The 18,388-nt window shown below is 39.9% G+C and overlaps 2 protein-coding genes across 2 annotated transcripts in view; one reads left to right on the top strand and one right to left on the bottom strand.

Moving 5' to 3' along the window:
• Positions 1–71: 71 nt before the first annotated feature.
• zgpat (zinc finger, CCCH-type with G patch domain) lies at positions 72–12,133 on the bottom strand. The gene is made up of 7 exons (XM_047371502.1): positions 11,979–12,133; positions 10,331–10,997; positions 9,382–9,515; positions 9,120–9,284; positions 8,922–9,044; positions 2,585–2,996; positions 72–465 (listed from the first exon to the last, which is right to left on the bottom strand). The coding sequence occupies exons 2-7, from the start codon at positions 10,945–10,947 to the stop codon at positions 327–329; spliced, it is 1,590 nt and encodes a 529-aa protein (XP_047227458.1). The 5' UTR covers positions 10,948–10,997; positions 11,979–12,133; the 3' UTR covers positions 72–326.
• A 1,138-nt stretch (positions 12,134–13,271) lies between these two features.
• Positions 13,272–18,388, top strand: part of tti1 (TELO2 interacting protein 1) — a 28,203-nt gene continuing 23,086 nt past the window's right edge. Inside the window, exons 1-5 of the mRNA XM_047371899.1 lie at positions 13,272–13,410; positions 13,839–14,581; positions 15,705–16,042; positions 16,134–16,389; positions 17,360–17,537. Of these exons, the coding sequence (XP_047227855.1) occupies positions 13,856–14,581; positions 15,705–16,042; positions 16,134–16,389; positions 17,360–17,537 (1,498 nt within the window). The 5' untranslated portion in view covers positions 13,272–13,410; positions 13,839–13,855. The remainder of the gene's footprint in view (positions 13,411–13,838; positions 14,582–15,704; positions 16,043–16,133; positions 16,390–17,359; positions 17,538–18,388) is intronic.

Raw genomic sequence — 18,388 nt, 5'->3', positions numbered from 1 at the left:
ATAAACTTCCAGTAACGGTTCAGCTGTGGTGTTGGAACCAAATAAAGAAGGCAAAATATGTTTACTTGTGGTAAAATCAAAATTTGTTCATGACAATTGAAAGTTTATTTTAACAACATTGTCGGTTGTACAGTTAAACTTCCATAAACCATCTACAATGAATAACAACTAAAAAAGGACTCCACTGCCTGCTAAAATCCATGATGCTGGCAACAAATTATCCAGAAGGAATCTTTAAAATAAAACAGGGCAGAGAACTGTCAATAAGCAAGGAATATGAATTAGAGGCGAGCAGTGCCTTTCTTAAGTCATGGGGAAAACTGAGGTTAGAACTCAGTCATCTTCTTGTGTGTGTCTGCTTTCCTGTGGTCTCTCTGGATGGACAGCTCGTGTGCTTTCTGCTGGGCCAGCAGGCGGCGGGCTGCTGACAGTTTCTCCTCCAGCTGCTTCACTCTGGATGAATCCCTTCGCACACAAGCACAAACAACAAATAAATATGAAGGCGGAGAGAAGAGATGTCAAGTCAAGTTGATTTTAGCAACACTGTCGGCCGTGGAAACAAAAGTCTCTCCACAAATGTTCCCACCTTATTTGCAGTTCTACACAATTCCCACAGTTCTTGTTTGGGAATATGAATTAATTGCTTCTACTGGAAACGGAAAGATGTTTTCTAGTAATATTAACTAAATGGAAGTTGTGTAATCTGTGTTTTGAGTCATCATATGGTGGCTAATGTGTGTGTAATCCAACAAAAAAATTAAAGCAGTACATAGTGACATAAAAGAGAGACAAATTGGCTTGGAAAAGTCCTGTTAAACTGGCAGGTTAATGTAAAAAAAAGTAAACCTTGTTTCAAGCCGTCTTCTAACATGTTATGTAGCATTTATCCAATTCAAGTAAAAAACAAACATATTTAATAAAGGAAAAACAAAAGCGGCAATAACCTGGACACATTTGCAACAACCTAAGCTAATATTTGATTGAAGCACCTTTTGTTGTAATTTCAATCTTATTGAGAACACACCTAAAAATCAATTATACTGAAACTGATTAACCACAAATAAAGTTCTGTTGTCCTGTTAGGATTTTCTTGACCTTTGCTCATATTCCTCCTTTAGCTAAAGCTAAAGATTGCAGAAAGGTTAAAATTAGCCAGAAAGATCTAACTGTAAAAACGTATCAGTCAGCACAAGACTGTAAACAATTCCCACAACATTATAGATAAACATCATGCCACAGTGTTGAGAGGTAAGAATAACCAGAACATATATGGAACAAAAGAGACATTAGAAAAACGGAACGTTTTCCTAGACTTGAAGGAGAAACGGGACTAGAACCGGGCAGGGAAGCTGCCGAGAGGCTGACAGCAGCACTGACAGAGCTGCAGGAAATGTCCAACCAGTGCTGGTTGGGTCCTACACATGACAATGATCTCCTGTATTCATCATATGTCTGGTGTTAGGAGTATGGTAGCAAGACAAAAATCTTCCAGAACCTTGTAGGAGAATATGTTATACTGTAAACGTTTGGGCCACAGGTCCATAGCTATGATTGCCAAGAAAAGAACATCATACATCCACAGCGAAACATGGTGGTGGCAATATCATGATCTGGGGTTACTTTAGATCAGTGATTCTGAAAGTGTGGGGCACGAACCTGCTGATATTTCTTTTTTCAAGCAGAATAAAATAATAGTTTTATTGCTACAGGGATTTGTTACTAAAAATGTATCCAATTTTTAACTTAGGATCAAGGTTGATCACAATTTTAACAACATTTTAAGAGTTTTATAAATTTGTTTGATTTTTTTGCACAAGGCATGGCATTACAGATGTAGTTTTTATCCATATTTAAATTATTATTGGCTGATGGTTTTATGAAACTAGAAATCCTACTTTATTGCTTCTTTAGTTTGAAAAGACACTATCAATAAGACAAAATTATAAAAAGCAGTAGAAAAACTGAACATTTCTGATGAATTCTCAAGTGATCAATATAATTTTTCCTTCCTTTTTTTCTGAGGATGAAGAGGGTCTTTATTTTCCAGCATGGCAGCAAGTCCAAGCATATATTCAGATCAACAAACGTATGAGTTCACAAGAAGAAAGCTGAAGTGTTGGAATGAGCCCAAAACTAATTTTAAAAGAAAATCTGTTCAATGATCTGAAGAAGGGATAAAACAAGAGATGTTCTCACAGTCTGACTGATGAGATGAACGTTTCCAACAGACACTCAGTAAATGACGTAAATGACACCCACCAAAGACTGAATTTAATTCAGAAAAGGCAGCTATTAGTTTAAGGGTGCGCATACTTATTACTTATTTCAACAGATTCGTTTTTTTACATGAACTGTAAGGATTAATGTGACATTATAGGTGGAAAGATCTTTGAAAAGATTTGAAATGGTCTCATTTTTTTTTTTTTTACATAAAATACTGACATTTTACCAGGGGTGTATACACTTTTGAGAGCCCCACTATCATTGTACCCGGGTAACATTTAATAATGACTCAACTTCTTATTGTTTCCATATTTTACAGAAGTGAAGTTAGTAACAGACTGAGCCCATGTTCTGTACTGACCTGCTCGTCTGTCTGCCGAGTGACTCGCTTAGTTTCTGGATCTCTCTCTCGGTTTGGGCCACCCTCTCTGCAGCCTGGAAGAGCTTCACATTCAGACTCCTCTTGGTGCTTTTCCCCGCTCTGTAAGCCTCCACCCCGGTTGCTCCTGACTGCACAGCAGCACCCCCCTCAGCAGGACCGGAGCTCTTGTCTCCGAGTTTGTGGTTTAAAAAGTCAAAGACGGTACGGCTCCCTCCGGTGGAGACTTTAGGCTTTCTGCGACGCTTTGGCCGGCCAGGTTGTAAGCCATCTTTAGCAGCCCTGCCTTGGGTACGCCTCTGAGTCAACTCCGCACACTCGTCCAGAGACTTTCCCTTTGGCAGCACCACAGCCATCACTGGCTCCACTCGACCCTCCTGCATCTTCCCTAAGCCTGAGGAGACATTAGTATTGCTCTTAAATATTTGTCTCTCATTCCACTCTAAAGTCTTATTTGTTTGCAAGTGGTTTAGTTTATTTACGCATTTATTGAAATATTTGTCCTTGGATGTGGAAAAAGCCTTAAAATAAATGAATATTTTATTGCAGCAGCAGAATCTCACAAAGAACAGTCTAGAAAATTCCAACCTACATTTATTCAGTAGAAAAAAAAATCCAAAAATCAAGAAATTATTGTTTTGTATTTTTGTTACTAAATCAGTGCTGACACAATAATTAGGTCATTAACAATCCCTTTAGACTACATTTATTTTTTCTACTTTGCTATATAAAATTGATCAGAGTTTCTAGTAACTTCTAGTTTTCAATCCAGGAGTTTCTGTTTCCTCGGGGTATATACACAAGTACAGCCCAGAAGAAGTTCAATATTCAATTATTTCAGAAAGTAAACTCATATATTATATATATTCATTAGACTATAAGTATCGACAACTGTGGCACTGGTGAAAGCAAGTTTATGTAAATTAAATTTAAGGCTTTTTATGACATTTTTAACAGTCAGTCATTTTCTACCGCTTCTTCCATAGTGGGTCGCGGGGGAGCTGGTGCCTATCTCCAGCAGTCTATGGGCGAGAGGCGGGGTACACCCTGGTCCATCGCAGGGCAACACACAAACACTCATTCATACACCTAAGGGCAATTTAGATTAACCAATTAACCTAACAGGCATGTCTTTGGACTGTGGGAGGAAGCCGGAGTACCCGGTGAGAACCCACGCATGCACGGGGAGAACATGCAAACTCCATGCAGAAAGACCCCCGGCTGGGAATTGAACCCAGGACCTTCTTGCTGCAAGGGAATAGTGCTACCAACTGCACCACCGTGCAGCCCTACATTTCAGACCACATGATTTAGGAAAGCTAACTCGACTTTGTAATTTACTTAATAGCTTTCATATTAATTCATGTTAAACTTTACAGCTTAGCAGGTTAAAATATTTATTAACCTCTTCCAAACCTCTTTAAATGAACACGTTCCCCTGATCAATGAGCCGGTTGAACTTAAAATCTAAGCTATTAATAATCACGTTTAAGGAGAAGTATTCTTTCACAAGTTTGCAGGTAAGTTTTAATGACTGATTGCTTTGACTGCTTTGGACAGGGCTAATTTCTTTCCCGCATCATGGGGTTTGTAGTTTTTTTTTACGGTAAGAACTGCAAATGCTGTGAAAAGAAAATTGGAAGAAAAACGAATGAACGTACAAAATGTAGACATAAAATCAATGTAATTTAAGAATTATTATGGAAAATCTGGGCATATTTGAGACTTCTTAAGACCTAAAATTAACATAATAAAAATGAAAAAAACAAATTTAATGAAAAAAAAAAAGTATGATTGTTGCAGAGGCCTTGTAAAAATGAACATGGCTGTAACTAAAGTAAACAGTTGGAGTTTTTAGACTTTTTTTACTGTGAGATAATACTGCTGTTTTAATTGGCTGATTTATTAAGGCTTTCTAAACCTACCTTTGGTCCGATCTGAACCAGCTGTATTCCACTGTTACATCTAAAGAACCCATCTAGCTACATGACCAATAAAAAAAAAACAATGGCAGACTGCCATTTAAATTCATGACTGACTGGATGATGTTCTGTTCTTCAGTTCAAAAACCATGTAAAGTCCTTTACAAATGTTTTTACTCTTATCATTCAGCTACAGACTGACTTTAGTTTCATCGGCTCTAAGAAAACGTTCCAGAAATAGTCTGAGTTTCAAACGTGTATTTTTTTGGCAGTGCCTAAAGAAGCCTTTCATTTATTAAGTCTTATGGATAGATCAATGCTTTTTGAAGATAAAACACATCTTAATAAACTTGCATTGATGAATCTTTTGTCTGTTCTGGGATCACAGCCACTCTGGGAATCCAGTCCTGGCTCATTTAACTGGGATGTGCCGCAAAATGTAATGAAAAAGCTTCGAGTCTACATTGGAGTCACACTTAAGGTCTTTAAAAGGGGGCTTCAATGAGCCTTAACCTTTAGCCTTTTTTTCACACAATTTAGATTTGATCATCCCCACATTATGCTCAGTGGATATTCATTTTGGCACACCTGATTTATGTAACAATAAACCACAATAATATTGTCAGTGTTCAGGCATGTTACGAGTTTCATTGAGTAGAAATAGAAAAGAGGACACTACTTTCTGTTTTAATGAGGTGAAAATGTAGTTAAAAAGTGAAAGTTTGCTGCAGTGCTGTAAAAAATGAATTGCCCCCTTGTTAAATTGTGAATTGACTTAGATTAACCACAGTTTTTGAAAGAATGGGTGTAATTTCACTCAGTTCTGATTCCTGCCAGACTAATAGAATGAAGAAGTCACTTAATCTGAATCTATTTGACAACATGAAGTAGGGTGAAAGATTTCAGAAAGCAACACACTATGCCCTAAGAAAAGATGAAAAACAAAGTTGACATCTATCAGTCTGGAAACAGTTACAAAGCCCTACCTAGAGACTCTGTGGCTGAGGCGAACCACAGTGAGTCATTATCCAGAACAGAGACAACATGTCATAGTGTTGAACCTTCCCAGGAATGGCCGGCAAACTAAAATGACATCCTACTACTCATCCAGGAGGTCACAAAGAACCCGAAACAACATCTAAAGCTCTGCAGGCGTCACTGCAGAAATAAAAGTACCTGTGAGACATTTTTTCCCATAAATGCAGAAATTGAAAGAAAACATCCTAATGCTGAAGAAATTGGGCAGAAATTGACATTATCTTAGGATTAAAGATGTGAAGAAAGACAATTGTGACACATAGGCATATTTCGCTGTTAAAATTTGCAAGTCCAAAGTCGCCCGGAAATGACGACAAAGGGGAAATCTCCGGTCACTCATTGTGTGAGCATCAATGATAAATGGTTCAGGTAGAAGCCAAGGTGCTTAAAAACAGCATTAATATTGTGAAACGGAGCATTGCTGGTGGTGGCAGGAATACGACAGCAACCGATAGTCTGCACTACTTTCCCTAAGCGAAGAGATTCAGAGCCGCCTGGATCAGAGCTATAAAACTTAAATGATATGATTGCTCCCATGTACAGCTTAGTAACTAAATCTTCACTGTCATATCAACGTAACATATTACATGTTTCTCTAAAGATTCTAATATAAAGTTAATAAAAATGACACCAGGTAGTGTCTTCAGCTCTTGTGTCTACTACTACTGCTCCATGCTGCTCGGCTTCACCTATGGTTGTTTCACTCAGTGCCATATTTACTGTAACCCTGGATTTACTGTATCTACTCCGGTCCGGTCCGCTGCAAAGCCCAGAGATGCTCCAAGAACCATATGCAGATCGTGCAATAAAAGCCAGTGATAAATGTCCAAAACAACTCACTCTGTGAAAGTTAAACCAGTTACCGTATTTTCCGCACTATAAGGCACACCGGATTATAAGGCGCACCTTCAATGAATGGCCTATTTTAGAACTTTTTTCATATATAGGGCGCACCGGATTATAAGGCGCATAGAATAGAAGCTACTGCAGTCAAACGTTTGACTGGGTTTGCGTTACGCATCCACTAGATGGAGCTGTGCTAAAGAGAATGTCAACAAAACAGTCAGATAAGTCAGTCAAACTTTATTAATACACTACAAACCAGCGTTCTGATAACTCCATTCACTCTCATGGTAAGGTCTCCTCTACATAGAATTCTATTGAATAGAGCCAACCGCACGTTAGGAATGCATTGGAGTCTATGAAGTTGAAGTTGAAATCAAACGTTAGTTAAAACGTGAAAGGGAACTTTTCCCTGATTCAGTAAACACGTAAAAGAAACAGTTTGATGCACTAAATCAAACGTTAGTACTGTTAACCTTTCCTGTTTCTGTCCCCTGACCGTAGTCTGATGACACAGGGGAGACGCTTTCTCCAGGGCCGAAGTTACTAGTTTCCTCGGGGTTAACTCCCTCACTCATACGTTGCTGAGTTGAGCATGAAGAAACAGCATCAAAACACGGAGTTGTTGACGAGATTCGGGGTTCTTTTTAATGACTTTACAGCACGTAAAAACACAGGGCTTACAAACTCATACACCGCTGCTCCAGTCGCCGTCTCTACCCACCCCACACACACAATAATACCGACGTCACTCCTTCACTCTTGATTCTCAGCTACGGCAGCACACAGCGCCACCTCTGTCCGGAGGAGTAATGTCAACATCTTCCATACACACACACACAAAACATACACCCCACACACTGAGCTTCTAATCACATATAGTTCAAGCAATTCCTGCAACAGTACATTCAAACGTTATACACACACAAGTGGTGTTGGACTAGGAGTAAGCACAGTACAGGTGTTTACCGCTATTACTTCGGCGACGCCCCTGACTACGGTAGCTGTAATGCTGCAAGCGGTGCGGCTTTGTAGTTCACCAGTCGTACTGAAACATTTTGACAGAGCGCCGTGTACAACCAGTATGGATCAACCAATTAACCAATTGATCCATATATAAGGCGCTCCGGATTACAAGGCACACTGTCATTTTTTGAAAAAATTAAAGGTTTTTAAGTGCGCCTTATAGTGAGGAAAATACGGTATACTGCTTCACTCTTCGTTTCATGCATCCAGATATTTTCATGTTTTGTTCTACAGTGGGTGAGTTCACTGAGTGCAGCAACGCTATATTTGTTGATTAGTTTGGTGCATTTATTGTTTAATTCCTCAATTTATAATACCTTAGTTCATGTATATAGCCCAGTAACTGAACTAATCGATATAATATAAACAATAGATAGTATATATGTGTATATATAAATATATATGTGTATTTATTGATGTAGTGACATCTATTCTGTCTTTATCAGAATCAGGAAAAACTTTATTGCCAAGTAGTGTTTCACATGTTTGAGGAATTTGCTTTGGTGGTAAGGTGTTACACATAGACAAGCATACAGCTGACATAATTAAATTTGGAAATTTGCAGTTAAAAACAAAAATAAGTTGTGTGGGAATGTTATTTAAAAAATAGAGCACCGTGGTAAATATTAAAAATATACAATGACAACAATATATAATTAAATACAATAGTATTTACATGTGCTGAGATGTTGGCAATATTCGCAAGGGGAAAGTGTCAGTGGGGGGCCGGGGCCTTGTAAATGAGCTGCGGACGGGAAGAAGCTGTTTTTGTGGTGAGAGGTTTTGGTCCTGAAGTGAATTATTTTGAAAATCTGGATCTTGTTTCCTGGTGGTGCAGTATTATTCATGCATGACTCCGGCCGTGATCCGGCATCCGGCAAAAAGTGTCTGGTTGTCCGCACGCCGCAGCACTTGTGCTCTGCCAAATGATGAAAGCTGACTTTCTTCATCTAACTCTGCTGTGTCTCTCTCTGATAGTGACTAAAATATATCTAAAGAAACATCAGATTCTTTGCTGCTGTTTGGGTTGTCCTTTTAGCAGGGGTCAGTTTACATGTCGGGTTTCCCCTTTTACGCAAAGGAGTAGTCTGGAAGTGCCTTTTTAGTGAAATTTATGACCATATATCTCAACAACTTGTCATTTCAGCGGCATGAATTTACTTTTTGAAATATTTGATTAATGTTTCTTTTCCATAAAGGTAATTGGATTAATCATAAAAATTCGATGTCACCGCCACTTTAAGCTCAGAGTCCTGGCTCAACAATAAGAGAAACGCAGGACAAAAATGGCAAACATAAGAAAGTACATAAAGAAAATAAAGAAGACATCTTCCATAGCAGTGAACTTAATAAGCTCCCCAAATAACTCCAAAAAGACGTGACTTGGATGAAGTTAAACTGTGTTAACTCAAAATAAAAGCAGTATGGTTCAACAAATGCATCTTTGATTCTTCTGCCTTAAGGGGGTATCACATAAATATCATGCTCACCTTTTCCATATTCGTAGCCCATTTTGAGCATCAGCTTGGATCCGATGCCTCTGGTATGTGCCTCCCAGCCACCAAAGTTAGTCCCGTTTACTGTTACAGCAGATTCTGTAGCTGAGTCTAGAACTGTTGCAGAAAAATAACAGAAAAAATATTTGTATATTCCGGTCTATATTTGGTTTTTTTCATACGTTTTTATACCTTTTGCATATCCCACTGAATCTGCATCTCCAGTGTCATCTGAATCCGAGTCAGACGAGAGCGGGTCGTCTTCTCTCAGAGGGGGGATAACTCCATCAGCCTCGACTACAGCATCTTTCATCAGCAGGGAGTCAAACTTCACAGTGTAGAAACCACTGTCGATTTCTAACGATGGAGAAAACATTACGATGTTTTTTGTCGTTTTATGGGACACCTAAACAGCTTTTTGTTTTCAAACCTTGCATTGACAGTTCAGAATTACCTTTTATCTTGGCCGGGTACCAGATGTTGTCCTCATGTCGAGCCAAACAGGCAGAACCCTCTTCAAGGTTACTGAGGTCGCAGTCCTGGAACTCCCTGAGCTCGGACACGTACACCACCTCTCCGTGGGAAAACCTTCAATAATCAGAGAATACCTTAGAAATCTTACATCTAGGTAAATCAGATAATCAATGAAACTACAGAGTTATTAATAAAGAAATTGCACTGACTGATGCTCCTCGCTAAACTCACATTTAACGTACAGTGACCTGGAAATGTTGCTTCTGATTCAAACTAAAATGAACGCTTTGGAGCGCCCCATCCAGAATCCTGACTTGGATCTGATGGAAAATTTATGGAAGGAGTTAAACATTAGGATGACGGCCAGGAGGCCTTCCAACCTCAAGCTCATCACCAAAGACAAATGGTCAAAATACCAGTGGAAACATGCAACAAGCTGGTTTGTTTGCTGAAACATCAAAAATCATTTTCTATTCATTACTGAAAAGGGTAGGAATAATTTCCAACAGGCAATTTTAATGAAATAACATGAAATATTATTTTTCAATACTGATACTTCTTTTCAACTGTTTAATTGAATGAAGGTCAGTTGTGGTCTCATCTGACCAGAGGACCTTCTCCCATGTCCAGTGTATGGCCTGTGGCAAATTAAAGGGGCGGAATTCAAATGCACACCACACTTTTCAGATTTTCATCTGTTAAAAGGTTGAAAACCAAAAAGTCCTTTTCCTTCCACTCTCAAATAAGCAGTACGTTTTGTTGCTCTGTCACGTGAAATCCCAGTAAAATACTCTGAAGTTTATGGTTATGTGAAGAATCGAGGAAAACGTCAGTGGGATAGGAATACTTTTGCAAGGCGCTGTAAATATCTGCACAATAAAATTCTGAGTCATGAAAATAAAACTTTCTTTGAAGAACATTTGTTTTACCTGCAGTTCTCCTGAAAGCGACATTTGTCCTCCAGGAAGAACGGGCATGGTTTCATCGATTTCTGAGTGGGGTAGACGTAGAGCACTCTGACCTGTGCCTCTTCTCCATCCGGCGGCTCTGCCCCGACCACCATGGCGTTGTGATACTCCAGCGTCCCCCACGACGTCCTGTAGGGCGCTCTTACTTTGGTACCACTAAGCTCATCTTCACCCTCCTCGTCTTCTTCGTTTTCTTCCTCTTCACAATCTACTCCTCTGCCTTCTACGTCCTCATCCTTCTCTCTGGTATCAGAGCTGCTACCTGAACACTCTCCCAGTTCAGAGTAAAAAGCAGCAAACTCTGAGTTCAGACTCTCGGTTGCCTTGCTGGTTTCAGCTGCTGCCTCTGAGGTGTTCATGTACAGTTCGCTACTGTCCTCTAAGCTGGCCAGCAGCCGACTCTTTTTGACAGACACCAGGCTGGCTTCTGTGAGCTCTATCAGCTGGCAAAGGTCTTCCTTCAGTTTAAGCAGGTCCGGCTGCTGGCTTGGGTCCAGGTCTGCTGACAGGGCCGTCTCCACCTGTTGCAGCTGAGCACCATAGGCGGCAATCGCAGCCTCCAGGGTTTGTTCATCCATCCTGACAGCTTGGCGCAGGGTGGGACAGGAGCTGCCAGCATCAAACCGCCCTAAAGAAGAAGATGGAAATGTAGAGTTCATTTAAATAGGGAAATACTCAATGAACAAAGGGAGTACAGTGGAATTTCTCTGTACAGAATTTTAGCTTTAAAGATGGAACCTGTTAAAAACATAGACTGTAAGGAAGGAAGGAAGGAAGGAAGGAAGGAAGGAAGGAAGGGTGGGTGGGTGGATGGATGGATGGATGGATGGATGGATGGATGGATGGATGGATGGATGGATGGATGGATGGATGGATGGATGATGATGATGATGGATGATGATAGATAGATAGATAGATAGATAGATAGATAGATAGATAGATAGATAGATAGATAGATAGATAGATAGATAGATAGATAGATAGATAGATAGATAGATAGATAGATAGATAGATGGATGGATGGATGGATGGATGGATGGATGGATGGATGGATGGATGGATGGATGAAACACTTCTTTGTACCTAGTTCCTTTAAACACTTAAAAACTCTAAAAACACAGACTGGAAAGTGCAGCTTAGGCAAAAGATAATTATTTATCATGTCAACAGTGAGTCAAGCAGGTAATAAAGTCTGGAACGTGTTTCCATATTCTTGTTTTCTATTTATCTTTTTATCCAAACCTTAAAAAAAAAAAACTTAAAACAAATTACGCTCTTTTCCTTTTAAAGACTTAGGTGTTGTTTACATCTTTCACTGCCGTTCATGGGATCATGCCGAAGGACGTAAATTTCCCAGCTACTGTTAGCGAAAAACGACACAAAAGATGTCTAGCTAGTCTAGTCTCGAGAGACATGCTTTATGTTCTGACTGCATTAATAAAATAAGCTCAATCGTCTCTCACAGTGCCGTAAAGTAAGCTATAATCAAATGCTTCTGCCGCTGTAACCTATGCGCTTGATTTGGGTACTGAAACCCACTGAGATATTTGCTGCTATCCGTCTTTCCGGTTAGATTGCGCCAACACTGGTTACAAAGCAACTTTATTACCTCCGTGAGTAAACGACTTCTCTGAAAACAGGTCCGGCTACGGGAAACGTGACAGCAACATGGTTCGTTTTAATAAGATATTGCCATGAACAAAAAAAGCTCTACACACACAGGACAGTGCCAACAGACCGGCGTCAGCTTAGTAACAGTGAATAAAGATCAGACTTCCGTTCAAACTGCTATTCTTTCACAATAAAACAAAGATTTTGCGTTTGTTCAGTCGAGGTTTATTATAACGTATTCCTTTAAACTTGGGTGACTTAAAACGGAGAAAAGATACATCCTAAATCATACACACACTCATACCTAAAGGCATTTTAAAGAGACCAGTTAACCTTACAATCATATTTTGGATAGAGGGAGGAAGCGGGAGTCCCCTTACAGAGCCCACACAAGCATGGGGAGAACATGCAAACTCCATGCAGAAAGAGCCCGACCTGGGACTCCAAATTTTGCTGAAAGGCAACAGTGCTGCCAACTGTGTTTCTGTGCAGGTCCTGAGTCAGACTAATTCAAACTGATTTGGACTGAACAGGGCATGTTTGTCTTGGGAAGTGACTTAAGATGATGTTTGATTTGAATTAGTTTGTTGATAATGTTTTTCTTCCAGCTACAAGCATGGTTTCATTGATTACTGATTGTGAACTAGCATTTTATATTAAAACGAACATGAAATGAATTTCAATCTGAATGGGTCAGGGGTCAAACTTTGTTTTATACAGTACATGAAATATCTTGGTGTCTTTTATGACTTATAGTAGGATGCAGCAGGAGATGGGGATATGGATTGAGGCATCGTCTGCAGGGATGAATTAGCTGCCTCTCCACATCAACAACAGTCAATTAAGGGTCATCTGATCAAAATGCCTACTGAGCGCCTCCCTTTGGAGGATTATCGGGCTTTTCCTACTGGGAGGAATTCCCCAGGGCATCCCCAAAACTCTCTGAAGGGAATTATTTTTCTCTTCTCTCATGGGAATATTTTAAGGTCCCAGAGAATGAGTTGCAGAGTCCCGCTGGGGAGATGGATTACTGCAGTTTCTCCTGGATCTGTAAGTTGAAGTCATTGGATAGATGGGTGCAACTAAACCACTTTATTCTCAAACCTGAAAGAAATAAAATACAAACATGTTAAATGGCAGGATTATGGGGAGCACAATGTATATCAATACTCAGATTTATTTATAATTTAATGTCAATTAAAAATTCTATTCTATTAATATAAACTACATAGTAGTTTGTAACGGTCAAAAAGTCTTATTTTGAAAACAACCGGAAATCTTTAGTTTGCATCACAATTATGCGTCGCTGGCGCAGAATAATGACGGGATTCAGCGGCAACTTCGTCAGTGCGAGATGTTGATGTTTTGTACTTTATTTAGCTCGTTTCACTGACTTTTTATCGTCAACTCCTACCGTGGCTGGTATGAAGGTAGGCTGTTATTATTATTTCGCAGGATTAAGGCTGTTAGCCGAATCTGAACAACATTGAGGTGCAACATTTTACTCTCGATTATATGACGTAGACTTTCCTTTTAAATGTGTGCTCATGTTTTTCAGTGCATTTATCTTTATGCTAAATCGTGAAAGAAAAAAACCATAACCTGAGTTATTTTGTTGCGATTGAAGAGCAGAGAAAACCTAAAGCTAATGAGCTCAGCCTCTGTTTTCACCATAGACGTTCACGGAGGTAGAGAGGTTGGCTGTCACTTGTTGAACCACCATATTGTTATTTCGCTCAACCCTAACGACTTCACAAATGAGCATATTCTTATAGATTCAGTGAAAATGCTAAAAGGAAGTTGCCTTAAAGAACACAGTCATTGAAGTGATAACTAACTGCTCCCTGCCCTCTTACAGCAGTGACCCATGCTGTGATGCCTCCAGTCATGTCTCAGATCAATGATCCAAAGGTTGCCTTTGCCTATCTGCGCCCAGTCTGTGTGCTGCTCACCAAGGAGCCCACTGTGACCAATGTGGAGACGCTGAGCGAACAGTTAAAAGACGTCCATGAAGGCTCACTACAGCAGCTCCAAGAGTACGTCCTTTTCCCCCTCCGCTTTGTCCTTAAAGTCACTGGAGGGAAAAAGGAAAAGCTGGTGCAGGCTGTGGCCGAGGCAGTGAGCTATGTTCTGGAGAGGACCTGTGTCCAGAGCTGGGACACCCTCCGTGACCTGTTCTCAGAGCTCTGCAGCTGCCTCTGCTCCCCCACAGACCCGGGTAAACCTGCAGATACATCAGAGGAGCTGAGATCTGCCATGCTGAGGTGCCTCAATGCTCTGCTTCACGCTGCTTATGGTGATATAGTCTTCAAACTCTATGAACCCATGATGCTGCCTGAACTGGGTGCCGCCATATCGCTCCTGCTAATTTTAGGGGAGAAGGACAAATCCAGAGATATTCAGGCAGCAGCCTTGAAGTGCCTCCAGTCTTTGATTCTGCATTGTGACTGCACTCAGGAACACGTTGTCCCATCATCGGATGAGCGATGTTCTGTAGGTGGCACCATGGCTTCGTTCTTACCTGGGATCACTAAGGCTTTAGCAAGGATCATCACTGGAGATCTCAGGCAAGGCCATGCAGTTACTGTCAGAGCCATTAAGGTAAAATATCTCTATCTAAATCTAAATAACACCGATTGCTTTCATATTTTATTGCATAATAAAACAAAGCACTACACTGTATAGTAAAATAGGTTAACGTGTTATGTCAACAATGGTAGTGTACGGTGCCTTGCTAAAGTATTGATACCCCTTAAACTTATTCACATCATGTCACGTAACAACACACATGTTTATGTATTTCATTTGGATTTTATTTCATTTGGACCAGCACAAAGTAGAGCATGGTTGTAAGGTGGACGGAAAAAGAAATGTCGGCGTTACATTTGATTCAGCACCCTTAACTCTGTTACTCCTAAGCAAAATCCAGTGCAACCGTTCGCCTTCACAATTAACCTAATTAGCTGTTAGCTTCTCCGTGTCTGTCATTTGATCTCAGTGATCTCGGTAATCTTAGTCTGAATATCACTGAATAAACGGCATCACGAAGACCAAGAAAGACAGCAGAGTTCAAAGTTCAAAGCAGTTAGAAACATGGTTGCTGTGGAGTTTGGAATACTCTACTTTTGAATTTGATTGAATTATTTTCCAGTTCTGGTTGAGCATGGATAAAGATAAAAAGGAACATAACATTATTTGTAGTTCTGTTATTCCCTGTACCATAGTACAGTTGTTGTATGGACCATCTGCCTGTTTATATTTAAAGTCTGACCACTGTAGAAATTTACAAAGAATCTTTTTATTCTTTAAAAATAGGCACAAAAAAAAAATTTGAGTCTGGAATAGTATGGGATTTTGATATGAAGAATGTAGAGGAACCCTGTATATAACAACACCCTACAGAACAGTGTTGAATTTTTCATCTGAACATGGAAAGGGGGTACGACCCATACCCCAAAAACAGCGTAAGGTGGTTCTACAAAGTCTTGACTCATGGGAGTTGAATACAAATGAATGTCACACTTTTCAGATATTTGTTTTTGAAATGCTTTGAAAACTATCTATACTTGTTCCTCCATGTGCTACTTTGTGTTGGTCGATTACATAAAATCACTAGAAAATACTGTGGGATTTCTTGCTGCAACTTGACAAAATGTGATAAAGTTCAAGGGCCATAAATACTTTTAACACTGTAGGAAAATCAAAAATTCCTCTTAATATTCAGGTGTGGTCCAGGTTTGTGGGGCTGGTCATGGAGGATTCCCAGCTGCAGAGCAGGCAGTCCTGTAAAACTCCCTCCTCAGACCTGGGTAGGATCAGGCAGCTCGTGGTCCAACGTACTCCAGACTGGGTGAAGGGAACGGTGGAGAAGCTGTGTGTGCTGCTGAAGAGGATCATCTCCTGCACCTCAGCCCACCAGCACTGGAGGGTAAGGCTGGAAATGGTGGAGCTGGCCGACCATCTGCTGGCAACGTGCGGTCAGTCGCTGAAAGAGTGCGTGGGGCCGCTACTGGAAGCGCTGGTGGGAGCGATCAACGACGATGAGCCCAGAGTCAGAGAAAGGTTTATTTTCACTGTGTGGAAGAAAGAATGAATAAAAAAATAAATAAATTTGACTCGCATTTTTAACTGAAGTTTATATCTTCCCCTCTAGGTGTGAGGTTGCTCTGAGAGACGTATCACAGAGGAATCAGAGTGGCACAGCCAGTAAGAACTTGACTGATGTCTTGTCTGAGAATCTCCACTCCTTAGCCACCTCCCTCCCCCGGCTGATGAGGACCTCTGACGACCAGAAGAAGCTGTTTGTCCTCAATGTGTTCCTTGGTTACCTGAAAGTCTTGGGACCACTCGTCTCTGTGGTACTAAACTCTGCTGCACACCTGGACAGGATCTCTAAAGCATTAATGCAGGTAACAAATGGTTTTATATTTATATTGCTCTCTACCAGAAAATCCTGAAGGACGGTGTTTGAACGTTTCTTGACCCAAACCTCTGAATAGCTCAATAAAACAAAAATTACGGTTTTGAAGTGGCCTAGTCAAAATCTGGACATAAATATCATGTAATGATCAAAAACACAACTGTAACTGAATGAAATCAATTTTATACAGAGTGGGCCGAAATTTCCCTAAAGCGGTGCTAAAGACTTATTGCCGGTTTGTAGAGCAGTTATTATGTTTAGGTTATAACACACAAGACCAGGTTGGCTTGAATAGGTTCTTTTTTACTTAACAAATGAAATTGTTTTTTAAATACAGCTTTTTGCATTTACTCAGGTTATCTTGGTCTGCTATTAAAATTTGTTCGATTTTTTTGAAACCTTCAAATGTGGCCAAAACAAATCTGATCCAGGAGACGTGTGTAAGAGCGCAAACCTTTTTTTACGGCACTGTAATTTCTTACAAATATACTGGCGGCATATTTTACCGTTTCAAACTTCCTGATATGTTTCATAGACATATTTGACAGTATTTAGCATGTAGTACATAGTTGCTATGTGGGGTTTATTAGAGAAATGTAATTCCTGTAAATGCTCATTTTTATCAGTCCAATAATTGAACTTAGTTTGGTGGAAAACAAAATATGTTTATTTTTGTGTAATGTCACACTTATAATTTATAAATACATTTTTTTGTATATTTTGCATATATCCATTCGTTGTATAAGGCAGTAATGGTCATAAGTTGATGAAAGCTTTGTTATTGTAGTAGACATTTTGAAATATGAATTAATCCAGCCTGTGTGGGAGCTTGAGTGCAGCAGCGCTAAAAGCAGTTGCTTTGGTCATCACATGAACTCTGATGAGCTTTCTAGTCTTATCCTGAAGAATTTACAGTTTATCCCAAATTGTTGTTAATCGGGGTTGAAAATGTCTTGCAGGTGCTGGAGCTGGATGTGATGGATGTGCGTATTGTGGAGGAAAGGAGCTACACTGACCCCATAGATGGCTACTCAAGCTCTCATGACTCCTACACCGCTCACACACAGCGGAAGCATTTTCTGTACTTCACAGATGAGAAGATCTTCTCCGTGCTCATGGAAATCTGCCGAACATTAGGTATTATGATGCAGAAGTCTGGATACACTCATCATGGACATGGATGTCATCTTAATTTGGGGCTTTTAATGATTTAATTGAACAGCCATTTTTCCAGTGGTGGAATGGTCACATGATTTACAGCTGCAAAGGATTTACCAACAAGAACTGGGTGCCTAAGTTGAAATTTGTTGTGGATGTTCTCTAATCCACACCAGATATAACCTCAAATATAGACGCACTCCCATGGTGATATTTAATGTCCTATTGCAAGTAACACCTCTAACAGTTTTTTTTTTAGCCACCAAGAAGCTTCTGGCATAATTCTGACCTTTTTTTTTTTGACACCTCTGTTCAAAAATATTTACTGCTCATTTAAATCGGTTTATTTTCTTGTATGAACTCGACTTTCAGCATAGTCCACAAAATTTTAATGAAGTGGAAGGCTCAGTTTTGGTCAGGTCAAGTGTTGGCCTGTTTTATCCAGTGTTCTGTTGGAACTTTTAGCTTTGCCCAACATTGAACCTGTAAAACTGAGATAAAGTTAGAGAACTTTGGGTGGGTGAGGGCGCTATAAATAAACAAGTATTAATGTCTTTGTGCTATATTCGTGTTGCTTAAGGTGATATTGAAATAACAATACATTTACGGAATACCGTGCAGACCTAATTCATCTTGTGCAATGTACTGGTACCACAAGCAGTGAAACAGTCCCACAGCATGATGCTACCACCACCATGCCTAACAGTTGATACAGTGTTCTTAGGTGTGAGCTTCAAGTTGTCTCCTGCAAACAGCTCAATATTTGTCCTGGTTGACTACAAAACTTTCCTTTAGTTGTTTCTGAGCATCCTAAACAATTACATTTTTAC

The sequence above is a fragment of the Girardinichthys multiradiatus genome, chromosome 1, assembly GCF_021462225.1.
Source record: "Girardinichthys multiradiatus isolate DD_20200921_A chromosome 1, DD_fGirMul_XY1, whole genome shotgun sequence".
Taxonomy (NCBI): Eukaryota; Metazoa; Chordata; class Actinopteri; order Cyprinodontiformes; family Goodeidae; genus Girardinichthys; species Girardinichthys multiradiatus.
This window is presented reverse-complemented; position numbering and strand designations above follow the sequence as displayed.

Bases quoted from the DNA above. Each gene is read 5' to 3' on its own strand.
- zgpat (XM_047371502.1), bottom strand. From the start codon at position 10,947: ATGGATGAACAAACCCTGGAGGCTGCGATTGCCGCCTATGGTGCTCAG. The intron at 9,516-10,330 runs GTAAAACAAATG...TGATTATTGAAG, and splicing joins CGCTTTCAGGAGAACTGCAG to GTTTTCCCACGGAGAGGTGG. The intron at 9,045-9,119 runs GTATAAAAACGT...TTTCTGCAACAG, and splicing joins TTCAGTGGGATATGCAAAAG to TTCTAGACTCAGCTACAGAA.